The 13,939-nt window shown below is 44.6% G+C and overlaps 1 protein-coding gene across 1 annotated transcript in view; it reads left to right on the top strand.

Moving 5' to 3' along the window:
* The window catches only part of CHSY1 (chondroitin sulfate synthase 1), a 78,181-nt gene that overhangs the window by 9,981 nt on the left and 54,261 nt on the right, over positions 1–13,939 (top strand). The window contains exon 2 of the mRNA XM_080394978.1: positions 5–500. Coding sequence (XP_080251104.1) covers positions 5–500 — 496 coding nt within the window. The remainder of the gene's footprint in view (positions 1–4; positions 501–13,939) is intronic.

The following is a 13,939-nucleotide window of genomic DNA, read 5'->3' as shown; positions in this document are numbered from 1 at the left end:
TTAGAACGTGGTCCAAAACCATTCCTGGCAAGGTTGAATTCTTCTCCAGCGAGGGTTCGGACACCTCTATTCCCATCCCCATCGTGGCGCTTCCAGGTGTTGATGACTCTTACCCACCCCAGAAAAAATCTTTCATGATGCTCAAATACATGCATGACCACTACTTGGACAAATACGAATGGTTTATGAGAGCTGATGACGATGTTTACATCAAAGGGGACAAACTGGAGAACTTCCTCAGGAGCTTGAACAGCAGCGAGCCCCTCTTTCTTGGGCAGACTGGCCTTGGCACCACGGAGGAGATGGGGAAGCTGGCGCTGGAACCAGGTGAGAACTTCTGCATGGGAGGACCAGGAGTGATCATGAGCCGGGAAGTCCTGCGGAGAATGGTGCCCCACATTGGCGAGTGTCTGCGAGAGATGTACACCACCCACGAGGACGTGGAAGTGGGGAGATGCGTACGAAGGTTTGCGGGAGTGCAGTGTGTATGGTCCTATGAGGTAAGGATGAGGGCATGGAGAATGAGGCATGTGTTTTGGGGGAGGTAGAGGAGAGGGTGGGAGAGGCTGGCGACAGGGGATTGCTGTCGTACGGCTGCACAGCAGTGTCCACAGAGCTCACCTCCCTTCGCAACTTGACCATCCAACTGTGCAGTTTCTACACTCTTTGTTTCCTACAAGTGTCACCCTGGGAAAGACCTACACAAATATGGAAGTGCAACAGTAAGGAGGGAAATGGAGCCTGACATCAGGCACACTGGGATGGGGGGAAGAACACTGATCATTCATAACTGATGTGTTCATTTAGACAGAAAGGGAATAAGTTTAAATCAAAACAGCCACGGGTCCCTGCCATCTTGACTGTCCAGGCCTCTTTTATCTTCTTTAGCTGGGTATGTCACAGTATCAGTGTGGAAAACGGATGATACAATCACTGTGTTTCTTACTACAGCTGAAATGCGCAAGGCTGACAGATGTTTGCCCTGACAGTGACAATTTTTTCCCAAACTACAGCCGCGGCAGAAATGTCTCATGGTGGCTGGTGCTGCCTCTCAGCCTGCTGGCAGCCCAAGTCTGCTACAGCTCAGGGGACTCGCTGGCAGCCCCATCCTGCAGACGCCTGCTCAGCAGGTCCTTGACGTCAGCAGAAACAAACCACCACTTTTACACCGAAACTTGGGGTCTGCCCACACTGATATTGCTGCAAATTTGACACCTTGGGGAAAAAAAAGAGTCCCCAGCCTGTTTGTGGGACAGTTTCCTGCTGCTGTTCCTGCTCGTTATTGGGGGCTCCTCCCAGAGGCGAGGGGGGCTTCTCCTGCCCACGTGTGCTGGGCTTTTGAACTGAGTCCTGGGTGTTTACAGACTGTCTGATTGAAAACACCTGCTGGGTTTGAGCTGAAGTTTCTCTGCTAGTACCAGGCAAAATGCTGGTGGGTCTGCCTTAGAAATAAGGGAGAAGTTGAGAGCAGAAGAGAGGGATGAGCGGTTTGGCTTTTTACACAAACATTTATGACTTGTATGCAACTATTGCTTTGTCCTTTTATGAGATGTGGTAAAGAGGAGGATTCTTCTGCCCGCGTGACAGGGTAGCTGTAGTAATAGATAACGACAGATTACTGCTGCTGGCCTGTTCTTTCACTGGCCAAGACATGTTAAACTTTTGACACTTCATTTCAGTTTACAGTTCAGTGATGGGAAAGCCTTTGAGGAAGGGGAGGGAGCTTTCCAACTGCAGTAATTCATTCATATCTTTTGTACATTAAGACTTTTTCAACTAACACTGGCCTTCCACATTCCCTGCTTACAGACCTGGAACTAGTTTATGTATTGCCAACATCATGCTTAGCCATTCATAAGGAGTCAGTAACTTTTTCCGCAGTTTTTAGCAGCATAGAATTTTTACTGTAGACATTCTGAGTTGAAATAACTTCTGGTGTGATTGCCTGTACCATGTGGCATTTGATAACTGAAAGTCAGCATTTTAGTCCTACTAAAACTGGCAAAGACCTACTAAATTTGATGTGATCAAATTTTGGCTTGAAATGGCTAATGATAGCACACAACTGTACTAGGAATGCTATCAGGCAGAATTAGATTGGGCTTTTCTCAAAATCAGTTCTGTTTGATCAGCTTCTGTTAAATTATCCATAGTGCTGTATTCTCCCAAGTGCCAGGAATTACTTAAAATTGTTTTGTGTGAAGTGTATAAACTGTAAGATGTTCAGAAGTAACCCATGAGTGCGAGGTGTTAAGGCTCAGCTGTTTTGGAGAGAGGGAAGAGTTTTGGTGTTGAAGGCATGCTGCTTCTGCAAGGAATAGGTCCACTCTTGTTTAATTAAGGCTTTTCGATTTAAAAACCTGTCATCTTTTCCTTTTTTTGATCTGGTCCTTTCATTGCCCAGACAACTAGATTAAATGTGCCCGGTATTTTATTTAAGATAAAGCAATAGCTGTGTGAAATAATACAGCTGTTTTGACAGCTGTGTTAGGAAAGCTTGGTGTCAAAATGACGTTTTCCATGTCTTGTACCTTCACGAACATCAAGTAACAGGCCACTGTAAGTGAATTGGAAAGTGTTGTATTTCAGTGAGCTTCTGATGGAGCAAAAAGTTTATCTGTGCCTGCTCTGCCGGGGCACAGCAACCACATTTGTATAATTCCTGTTGAAAGGGAAGCAGCGACAGCATGAGGCTCGGCAAACAAAACAGCGTTGGCCTCAGACAGCCGAAACCTCCAGGCTTCTCCTTCGCTTCCTGCACTTCCTATTCTGGAGAATCTCAAGTGGCAGCACAAACAAGGAGCTCAGGTCTTTGCAGTCACCCCCCCAACTCTTTGGTTTTTGTTCGTAGCATCTCAGACATGGAATGCCCTGCTGGACCTTAGCGTGGGTGATTTTATTCCCCGTGCTGTTCTTGCGGTGGGCTCTGTGCCCAGAGTTGTTTTACTCATCTCCATGTCTGTCACTGCCCTCTTTCTCTGATTTTAGGATCCCACAATGTCTTTACTGTGCTGCTCATCTTCCCTGGGTCTGGCTTTGGTGGTGTGCCCAAACATGTCTCCAGGCCTGGCTCTGTGTTATTTTTTTCTGCTCGCGGCAGTCTGTCTCAAAAACCCCTTTTTCCCCCCTTCCTGTGTTTCTGTTACTTTGCCGCTCTGCCGTGCCTCTTAGACCACTTCATTAGTGGCACCAGTTATTGCCCGTTTCAAGACTTGTAAAGATTTTTTCACACTCTTTCTGCCATCAGGAGCTTTTCAGCAAATACAGTAAAGGAATTGACACCCTGGTTCTTTGGACTTCCTGTCTCATCTCAGCCCAGAAAAGAGGCAGCCACAGGACGTGCAAGCCTGAGGAGGATGGAAGCTTCATGGGCTCTGGGGAGCTTTGTTGGATGCACCCAGGCTGCTGCTTTGGGAGCAGTTTGCAGCCCGTGATGGATTTTAGGTCCTCTGACCAGTCTTGTAGCTGTTGTCTTACTGGCTCAAGTGAGTCAGAGATGAGACATACCTCTTAAAGTCCCAGGTTTTAACGGTAAAGATTATCATCGTTGTAAAAACAAACCCAAGACTGTTACTGCTATTTGACAGATAGCTGTGAAACTCAGCCGTCTATAGGGTGGAGCAGCCAAAGCTATGGATTGTACATGGCAAACCGAAAGAAAAAAAATTGTAAGAAGAATGGAGCTGTGAAGTCTTTGAAGCTTACAGATGGGAGCTTGGCAGTTTATGAAGCAGTACAGAGCACAGTCCTTCCTCTTCAAGAGGACAAAAGGCTTGTACTACACTTCCTAGGACGTGATTCTACGTTTCTAATGAATATTGCTGTTTTGGACTTCTGGCCCACTGCTGGGTGTTTGCCTCAGAAAAAAATTGTCTCCTTCCTTTCTCATTTCCTCCCACTAGTAGCTCTAGTTCATCTTGCATGGATCGCAGAGACATGCTGGTTTTGTTTTCTCATACACTGCCATGTCATGCCATGCACAGTCTTGGCTATTCAGCCTGGAACAGGTTTCAGCTTTGATGACAGCTATCTCATTTGCGATTTAAACATTCCCAGTGTATTGTTGATCTCAGTTTTCATTTTGAGTCTTACATTTTCTGTAAATACACCTAAATTACAAAGCCATTGCTCTATAGCTTAGTGTTGTTTCGCAGCTGCTGCTGCACATTGTTCCAATTTGTTTTAATATCCTCACCTTAACAGTGCTGGTAACTGTGATACAAGCTCTTCATAGCTCCTAGAAATCAGGGCAGTGCTGATATATATCCCATTAATTTCTTCAGTAATAAAACCCTTCTGGCACATGTTGCTTTCAGGTGGTGCTAACAGCTTTGTATCCTACAGCACAATAGAAATAACTGGACCCAACGAAGCAGCTTACACTACCTCTAACTACTGGTGCAAATGCCCAGATGTTTTGTCCGGTTTTCCTTCTGCTGTGGTTGAGGTAGAGGGAGAAATTAGGTAAGAAGCAGCAAGTGTGTCTGTGTGGAGGAGGCAGTGCTTTCCTCCAAACTAGCAGCAAGTACTCTTAAATGTCCTGAAGTGAGACAGGATTCTTTTATAATATACATGGAACAGAAGCTACAACAAAGGGAGTGATCACTTCAGGAAACATGGGCATCAAGGAAGAGCAAGTCCAACTGTTTGGACGTTGGCGAGGGGAAAAAGTAGGGCAGTGGTGACTAGGGATAGTGGGGGGCTTCTGGCAGAAGAGGGGTTTGAATTAACGTTTTGTGTGGTCTTTCATCTGGAGTAATTTAAGATAATTGCTACTCCAAAATTCACTGAAGTTAGGAAAGCCCTTAAAGCGCACCTTATATCTGCCAAGTACGTTGGCAGTGCCAGAACATACCATTTCTGGAATGGACTCTCCCATGGGCAAACCTGAAGTTTATGGTTTTCTGTGAGATAGCATGAAGTAAAAAAAAAAAAAAAAAGTCCTGCAGCAATTGATCAGAACTGAAAGGCTGGGGACAAATGCAACTGTTAATGGCTAACCTTCAATTGCCTTTATCCTCTGGGAAAGAACCTTCCTTCATTAGTGGAAAAGGAGATTCATCCTGTTTGTAGCTGGCTGGTAAGTGGCATGCAGTGACTTCAGCAGCAAGAGCTGTACGTCTCGAAGCAGGGCAGGATGGGGTCTGTGAGGAGGTGCTTTGGGCAGGATGCTCTGAAGCACCTCTGTTCTCTGCAGTCTGTGCCGGGTAGTGGCGTTGGACTGTGATACGGTATCGCTTTTGCTCTGTGAACCCTTGCCTTGGACTCTAGGCAGCAAATGTAAGACTCAACATGTCTTTGAGGTGGGAGCATCCAGCAGCACTTCTGAAATCAGATGCTTTAAGACATAGGTACTGTCCCAGCTTCAAAGCTTGTATGTTTTGAAGTCAGAACACAGAAACCTGGCAGACCCTGACAGCAGCAGATACCTTGTCTTGGCGTGTGTGTGTATCCCTTTGCACCTCTTCATTCACGAAACATACAATACAAATTGTAGGTGTGTGCAAGAGGGAGGGTACAAGCATGCCCGGTGTTTCAGGGTGGATGTTTAGAAATCATCTTTTCTTAAGCACAAAATTTAATCTTTGAAATACTTCAGAGATGTCTTTTTGGCTTCAGAGTAAATTGAAAGTGGATGGCCATCCCTTCTGGGGATAGATGGAGATTGAGCTTCACGGCGGTAATGAGGAATGGCATTTTGTTGGAGGACAGACAGGTAAGACTAGAGAAGAGCCGTTATCTGGGCAGGGAGTGTGATGCATGGGGCTCAGTGTGAGGCTGAAATACATGGCTGAGTAACAGGGAGTCTGCGATGACAGTGGAGGAGGCAGTGTGGTATGACCACTGCAGTCTAATTTTAGTAGCAGTGTTTGCTGAGGAGGAGGGTGGAAGGTGATGTCAAAGGAGAGTAAAGGCTGCCGTCTGGGTTTGTGAAACCAAGGTGTGGGTTAGGAGGGTCTGGAACAGGTGACAGATCTTAGATCTGCACCCAAGTCCTGAGGTAGCTCTTTCACTTCAGAAAATAGTTAAATATTTGAGAACCAAATATTTCAAAGAGGAAAACTTGACATCACTAAGTTTTTTCTTAGTGACTTCTGAACTCAGGTTGGTAAAGGTTTCCTGTTTCTTGTAGAAATCAAGAACCACTTTGTATGTAGCGCTAAGTGTTGTAACAGTTACTTGAGTCTGGACTTCGTGACTTTCTGCTGGCCATCATTTTAAAAGAGGAAGGCTATGTGATCTGTGCTTACACATATGTGCCTTTCCAGGCTATAGGGACTGTTTGAGACTGACCTAGTTTTTGTGAGCGCATGGTTAATCTGTCCCAGGTTAGCTGAATGACTTGATCTAATGCCTAAGCTGAGAGTTGCTGAAATGGTGACTTTGATGGTGTTGTGCAGACTCTAAGGAAGCTTCATCTGTGAATCCAGCAAACAGAAGTACTGCTTTTTTCCCTGTTGTCATCTTGAAGTGCAGTGGGTCAGTTAGAAATCAAGATTTCCGCAGCCTGTTGAGTTTAGGGAGCCATCAGGATCAGTTTTTATCTTGAGGACAAGTCAGGAAGGGCTAATCCTTTATTGCATGGCAGAACAAAGAACTAATAAAATATCTCATCATCCCTGTTTCTTAAGGCACTTAGAAGATAATTGAGGATTTGAGTTTGTTCTGTTGAGCAGCAATGAGAATAGGCAGAGGGAGGCAAGTCTGAGACTAGAAGCCTTCTTATGTATGGGAGTCTTCTGAACTGATGGGAAAGCCATCCCTCTTTTGCTGAGTAGATACCTGTGAAACCCAGTACTTGGAGGAAATGACGTGCTGTGATCAGAGCTGCATGCTGCACTGCCTCTTGTAGGTGAATTCCGCTGGGCTGGAGACCTTGGAAGGACACTGTTACATTCCAAATCTAATCAACAGAAAACCCAGTAATACCTGTGTAGTCAGTTAACTCCCATGGGTCAATTATGTCTGACCAAACTTTGAGTTGGCAAGTTTCCTTTTCCATTTTATTTGGTGCTTATCTCTGTGTGTAAAAGATGAGGGTGGGAGAATAAACCACTTCATGACTACCTCTGTATAAACAGAATGTCTATGAAACGTCTCACGTGACTAGACAGTAAAAAGAAATTTAAAAAAATTGTCTTTCTCAGCTGAAGTGGACATGAACTGTCTTCAGCTGGGGCTCTCAGTATGGAAGATTTTAGCTGATCGATATGTTCAGGGTAAGTGTGATCTGGATATTTGGGGCAGAGATGGGTTAGTTGTGTAAATTTGGTGAGAATATTTGCTTTTCTCCCCTCAGTCTGTTAAAACCAAGTTCTGTGAGGAGCTTAAAGCACCAACAGCATGGCAGTATCAGAGCCTGTAAGCACAGAGGAGAAAAGTCAGACTTGTTTGTTGATGGGAAATAGAAATTAAATGCTGATGTGGGGAAGGGGCTTAATATAAACTAGCTGAGATCACCAAAGGGATGATAGAAACCTATTCAGCTGAAATAGTTTAAGTGCTAGCTGTATTATACTCGGAGTATGGTGTTTTGAAAAATACATTTTTAATAAAAAAAATTGAATTATTACAGAGAAGAAGCAAAAGGTGAATCTTTTAAACGGATGGATGGATATGATGGGGTTTGAGATATCTATTACTTTTTTAAAAGACCCTGAATTTAGTGTAAAACATCCTTTTCTTTTGAACTTCTGTTGAACGAACACAGATAACTATCCAGAGTCGCTTTAGACAGTGGTTATAGCCAGCCATGTTGGTGTGTAGCACTAACCTGCTGTGAAGACTTTTCTTGATGCTTTTGGTGTAACTAGTACATAGCAGGCTAACTCAGCCTTGCCACAGCACTGAGCAGCTGCTCCGTGAGCATTCCCCACTCTCTGCACTGACAGCATATGCGGGCAGTCTCTGTGGACGCATTTGTGATCTGTACCATTCTATTTTGCCAGTTCACTCTGTTCGCAGTCACCGGTCTGCTGCTGGTGCTGGGACATATATTGAAAAGAACTGTTGACACCAGGTGACTTCACCTCAGCCCAGGAACTGCCGAGCCCCCTTTTGTTTCCCAGTGGCCTACTTCTGGAGTCATTATCCTTGATGGACTTCGTGGTCCCCCGGTGCTGACAAGGCAAAAGATGGCATTCCGTGTGTTTCTTTTTTGATAGCTTGCAGCTGCATTTGCTAACGAGAACTGCATATTGGGAGTCTTCCCGTGAGTTGTACCCAAGTGCACTTACACGTCAGTAAGGAGCCTGGCTTTTTAGCTGTGGTAAGAGAACCATTGGTTTCATGGATGAACAGGGAGGATGCAGGATGGCAACCTGCAACACCCAGTCCTTGCAGCAGACAGGTAGCAGTCTGACTTGGTGCTATGTGCTGTTGTCTGATGGCTCTGCGGATAGTGTGAGTATGTAATTTGGCTACACAGAGGATTAATTGTCCGGGATTTGTCTAACCTCATTTCCTGTAGATGTCTCCTGGCTGAAGAGCTGCTGCTGCTGTTTTGTGTTCTAAAACCATCTGATTTGGAGCAGGGAGCTCAGTTCTACTTTGCTGGACTGTTGCACCATCTTTAATTGATCCTTAAAATGCTTAAAACATTTTAGCACTAATTTCCTGTGTTAAAAGCTTGCCTGGACTCCTGGCGGTGTGAACTTTCATGATTATCAGCTGGAGACCTCTTAAAATCTTGCCAGAAGTCCTGATTGCCTGAAGGGTGGGGATTATCTTCTTGCATGCCTAGACGAAAATGACCTTTATGTGTCACAAATAAGTTGGGAATGTAATTGGAAGTGTTTGGGGAATAACTGGTTTTGTTTTGTTTTCTTAAATCCTGAAGTTTCAGCGGAAAGTGTTATTTGGGAGTCCTTGCAGAACTGAAAGTTGTGTTCTGGTTAGTTTATTACGTAGAAGTAAATTTCTGCTGGTGACCTCAGTGAAAGCAAGTTAGTTGTCAGTGGTTCTTTCAGATGTGTTTTGAGCAAGTTAAAAGTGCTGTCACAATAATGAAGCAAAAATAAAATCAGTCACAACTTCTACATCAGGGGATTCTTGAGGACCAGCTGAAGTTCATGCCAGTTACTTGCAGCTTGTGTGCTAATGGTGACTTCAGTAAAAGAGTCAAAGCCTGCATGTAATTTAAATTGCTGTTAGGGACCCAAAGTGTTTTTTAAGACTTTTTGAATTATGCTTTGTCCACACTGCAGTGTTGTACCTTGATGTGAAGTATTGCTGATAAGAGGAAAGGCACTACAGCGAGCTCTCGTTTCCAGTTGAGCACCCAACAGTTTTTCTGCTTCATGGGAAGCTTTGCATTCTGCGTAATACCATTTTGCCGGTGCTGCTGGCAGTGACTTGCTCCCAGGATTGCAGTGCAGATGAAGCTCCAGCAATCAGCTTCTGTGCTTGGTGGGCTGATGTCCTGGGAGCATTGCTAGGGTAGAGCAAACTGTTTAGTTTAATGTCTGTTCTGGTTTATAGCTGAGAGCACATGTCAGTACAGGATGGGAGCCCTGAATGTTTATGCAGAGCTGTGAGATGAGGCTCCTAGAGCCAGTCCTTTAGAGTCAGTAGTTTAGAAAGAGGCTTAGGAAGAGGCACAACATAACCCTTGTGTAATGAAGAGAGCACAGGTAGGGTCATGTCCACTGGATCTAAGCTCCATCCAAGTCTCTGGGTTTGATCCTTCCTACTGAATGGCTTTAGGGAGCTCCAGCTGAGTGCTATATTTTTGTTCTTGGAAGCAGTCTTCAGAAGCATCCGGTACTCTTTGTGGATTAAACACAGGTTCTTAGACAGAGGCTAGGATTAGCAATAAAATAAATGGGAACCCATAGTTTGGGTTCAGCCAGCAGTTCATTAGAAAGCAGAAAAGGGTAGTAGGAAGCTGCTTGCAGTTCCAAAAGTACTACTGTCACCTTCCTCCAGCAAAGAAAAGCACATTATCAGAAAAATAACGAAGCATGTTAATCAGAAAACTCATCTACTTTTGGGTTGTCCCAGCCTTTCTGGGTAGGCAGGCAGGCAGCCAGCATTTGGATGCTCCATCCTTGCCCGCTGTGCTCAGACCTTGTGCTGGTGTGCTTTCTGAAAGGCAAGCACAAGTTTCTTCATGAAAACTTGTTGCCTGCTCTTGTTTGTGGTTGCCACTTCAGATTGGTGCAACTGGTTAGAAAAGTGCTCAGAGAATAGCAGCAGAGTGTTAATGAAGGTTCCTCTACTCCATAGGCCTTCAATGGGTGTAATTACTTGGCAGTAATTTCTTTAAACCTTATTTGAATTAAAGCTACATGTTTTGGCTGGTTATGTCACCACTGTATTAGTGAGGAATGCAGGAGAGAGTGCTAGTTTGCATTAACTGAGCTGCCTTAATCCTTTGTAACCATACTTTTTAATGTGTGTTTCTGTCTTACAGAGAGAGAAAACATTTGCTCAAGGGACAGCAGAGTTCACTCCTCAGCATCTCTGCATAAGGGCAATGTTCTTTGTCCTCAATAAGTAGTAGGTGTTGAGAATTTTCTTTGTCCTCAATAAGGTGTTAAGAATTAGTATTATGTGTAATTCTGCATAAATAATTGCTGGGGAACTGTCTGTATTTTAGGTCTGAGTTTTTTCCTATGGTCCCCCTGAATGTATGGGTGCAGAGTGGGTTAAATGCCTGACTCAATTATTTTTGATGGTTTCATACAGCCTTCAGACCAGATGCTTCACTAAAATCAGTGTTGTCCAACAGGAGTGACTCCAGAATGTACACCTCTCACGTTCATTGTCCAGGTCAGCAGAAATAATATTCCCTTGCATTGCCTATCTTTGCTGTCCTGACATGAGAGACATTTACTTAACCTTATCACAGATGATTTGTCAAGAAACCTTACCCTTACTTTACCTTGTTTGTTTAACCTTATCACAGATTACTTAACTGACATACTTGGGCTTACGTCCTTTTCCTGTTGAAGATGCTTCCTAACATCTTTGGCCAATGGAAACTTTATTTTTAAAAAAAAAACAAAAACCAACAAACAACAGAGAGGCAGTTGCAGATTTAATCTTTGTAAAGGCAGCAGAGCTTTTGCTTCTCTGGAAATGTCTGTGAGCTGCAGTGTTTGCAGGTTTTGGATAAAAGAATTTTTCTTTGACTTTTTCAAATAATCATTTTTTTTCCCCTCTCTGACTCCTTAGAGTTGAAATGTGAGCTGTAGTCCCTGCAAGAGCCTCTTGCAGTTGCACTTTGTTTTGCAGCTTTTTACTGGGTTCAACTGGAAGCCACCTCTGATTGTATGGAATAACGTGTTTGGCCGAATCCTGAAGTTTGTGGATGGTAGCATTGCTGCTGCATGTGCTTGTACCGAGAAGAAACTGTCCACATAGTTTCTTACCTTCTCTAGACTAAAAATAACACTGTAGTTCCTGCGGCCTTAAAGAATTAGCCCAATTTCAGAATTGGAAACTAGGGTGAAGATGAAAAGGATATTTCATAATATGTAACATAGGAGCTGGGTGCCTAAGCATTAGGATGAAAAAAGCCTTTGTCTGGACCTTTGGATGGTGAATCAGAAGGATTTGTGATGATCTTTTTGCATGGATTCCCCTGCAGGGGCAAGTCTCTGCTGAATTGCAGGTCTGCTCAAATTTAAATCAAGTGGTGCAGTTTGATATGGGAACTGCAAGCAAGGAAGATGGAAGGTGAGGGCAATGTCATCTTCCTTCTGGTTATAATGTGGATCCTCCAGATCCCTGATGCAGCTCCACAGAAGCAAACGGGTCATTTCTCCAGCCCACGGCGTCTGCTTTGTGCCATCTGCCCTCATAGTTCCTGGTGCAGAGGAAGTGTGAAATGTGTAACCCCATTTATTCTGCTAGGTGGTCAAGGCCGTCTCCCTTACAGAAAATGCCTTGTTTCTGTTCAGCCAGCACAAAGGCTCTTTTATAGCTGCTTGGCTATACATCTGTCAAGGTGCCTCAGACTGTTAGCACTGGTTACTGTTTGAGGTATGCAGGCTCTGAGGCTGTGATGCACAGTGATATGTTGTTTATATGTTGCCTCCCTTTCCTTTTGAGGACAGGGAGCTGTGCTGTGTCCCGCCCTGAACAAAGCTGGTGTTAGTTATGCGATGGAGTGGTAGCCTGGAGATTTTCTCTTTAAAAGCAGGACTGGAATCCTTCTGTTTCACACTTTGAATTAAATGTCTGAATTTGGCAATTTGCAGGACAATAGAACTTTCTCTGGGGAAAAAAAAAGTGTGTTGAATTTCTGCTCCAGAGACAGGCCTGACTTGAAAGACAGTGTGTGCACCAGTGAAGAGGGACCCCCGTCCTTCACAGGGTACTTAACAACTGGAAGAAAAAAGCCTGACTTCCTAAAGTTTTTGAACTGTATTGCAGCCTCTGGATTGATTTCCTCATCTTTTCCCCCTCTCTCCGATATTTTTTCTCCTGCACGTGTCCTCATACTTATTTCACAAAGAGACTTTGCTGAAACCAGTTCTGCCCAGAAATGCACAGTCATCTTTTGAAATGTAGGGGAGTGAGTGAGAGGAGGCTCTGTAAGCTGACAAAGTCCTGGTGAGTTCTAAGTCTCTGATGTTCTCTCCTTTGGCTTTCAGACATCTTAAGGTTTGCCATCTCCTGGCTCCTGTGTTTGGTTTTCTATGTTGGTTTCTTTAACCCCACAAAGCTATCTGACAGCTCTTCAGTTCCATTCCCAAATAGCATTCTGATGCTGTCACTGCTGGCTTCTTGACTCAAAGTAGAGCTTGGGTGGAAAAACAATTTTTCATCAGATTGCCATGAGATAGGTCTCATGGGATAAAGGAAGAGCACAAGAGGGATATGCTCTGTTTCATGTTAAGTTCTTATGCTTTGACATTGATGTTCTCTTCTGCCCCATTAGTTGTGATGAATATTGAAATCTGGTAGCTGACTGTGGCAAAAGGTGACTTGGGGCAGGTCCGTGGTATGTTCCACCACTGAGTCTGTGTCCCTCCAGAGCAGCAGCTCTGCCCTGCCCAGGCCCTGGCATCAGCACCCAGCTCTGGCTTATGGACATGTGCCTGTACTTGCTCTCCTCTCTGGGGAGTATTTCTCATTGAAGATCTGTTTAGGCTTTGAAGATGCATTTAGGCTTTTTGTGGCGGCTTTCACAAGAGGGTGAGAAGTTATTTTTCAACTTAATTTTAGACTGGCTGTCATTCTTAAGCAAGCTTGAAGTGTGGTTTTGACCTTGCTCACAGGGAAACATGGAGGAACCTGATTTCCCAGTACATTGAGGGAACTGTTACCTCAGGTCTAGAATTTTATGCTTCAGCATCAAAGTGCTTTGCAAACCTTTCCCATGCTCTTTCTATCCTGTGGAACGACAGCTTTCCCTGCATGGCACGGGGTTATCTCCAGGGCACAGGAGGAGGTACCGTCAGGGCAAGGTGTAGAGTGTAAGAGGTCCTGACTCTGTGTCCTGCAGCCAAACCACACCTTCCCTCCCCTCTTTCACCAGTCACTTCAATTAAAATTCCACTGTCAGGGCTCAAGTGAGGTGAAGCAGGAGCAGACTTGTTTTCAGGAGGGAGAGGGAAAACCGAATTTTCAGCCGGAATGGGCCTTTTCCCAGAGTGGGCTCAAGAGATGTCCCCTCCCCAGAGGTACAGAAAAGTCACAGGTAGAAACTGCAAAAATAATCAGCGTTGTCTGCTTCAGTTCCCAGAGGGCATCAGAGTGAATGAACTGAGCTGGAAGCAGAGCGCCCTACAGAGACAAAAGCTGCGGTCCTCCATCAACCTTTCTGAACCATGGCCCAGAGCGCTTGTTAAAGATGATTTCTTAATAAAGCTGGGGGGAGCTGAGCTAGCAGGGTGCAGATGAGACTCTGGTGACACTGGGGAGAAAAGTGGAGGAATGGGGAAGAATCTCCTGAAGGTGAAAGGTGGCGAAAGCAAGAGAGCCAGAG

This window comes from Falco punctatus, assembly GCF_963210335.1.
Source record: "Falco punctatus genome assembly, chromosome: 7".
Lineage (NCBI taxonomy): Eukaryota > Metazoa > Chordata > Aves > Falconiformes > Falconidae > Falco > Falco punctatus.
This window is presented reverse-complemented; position numbering and strand designations above follow the sequence as displayed.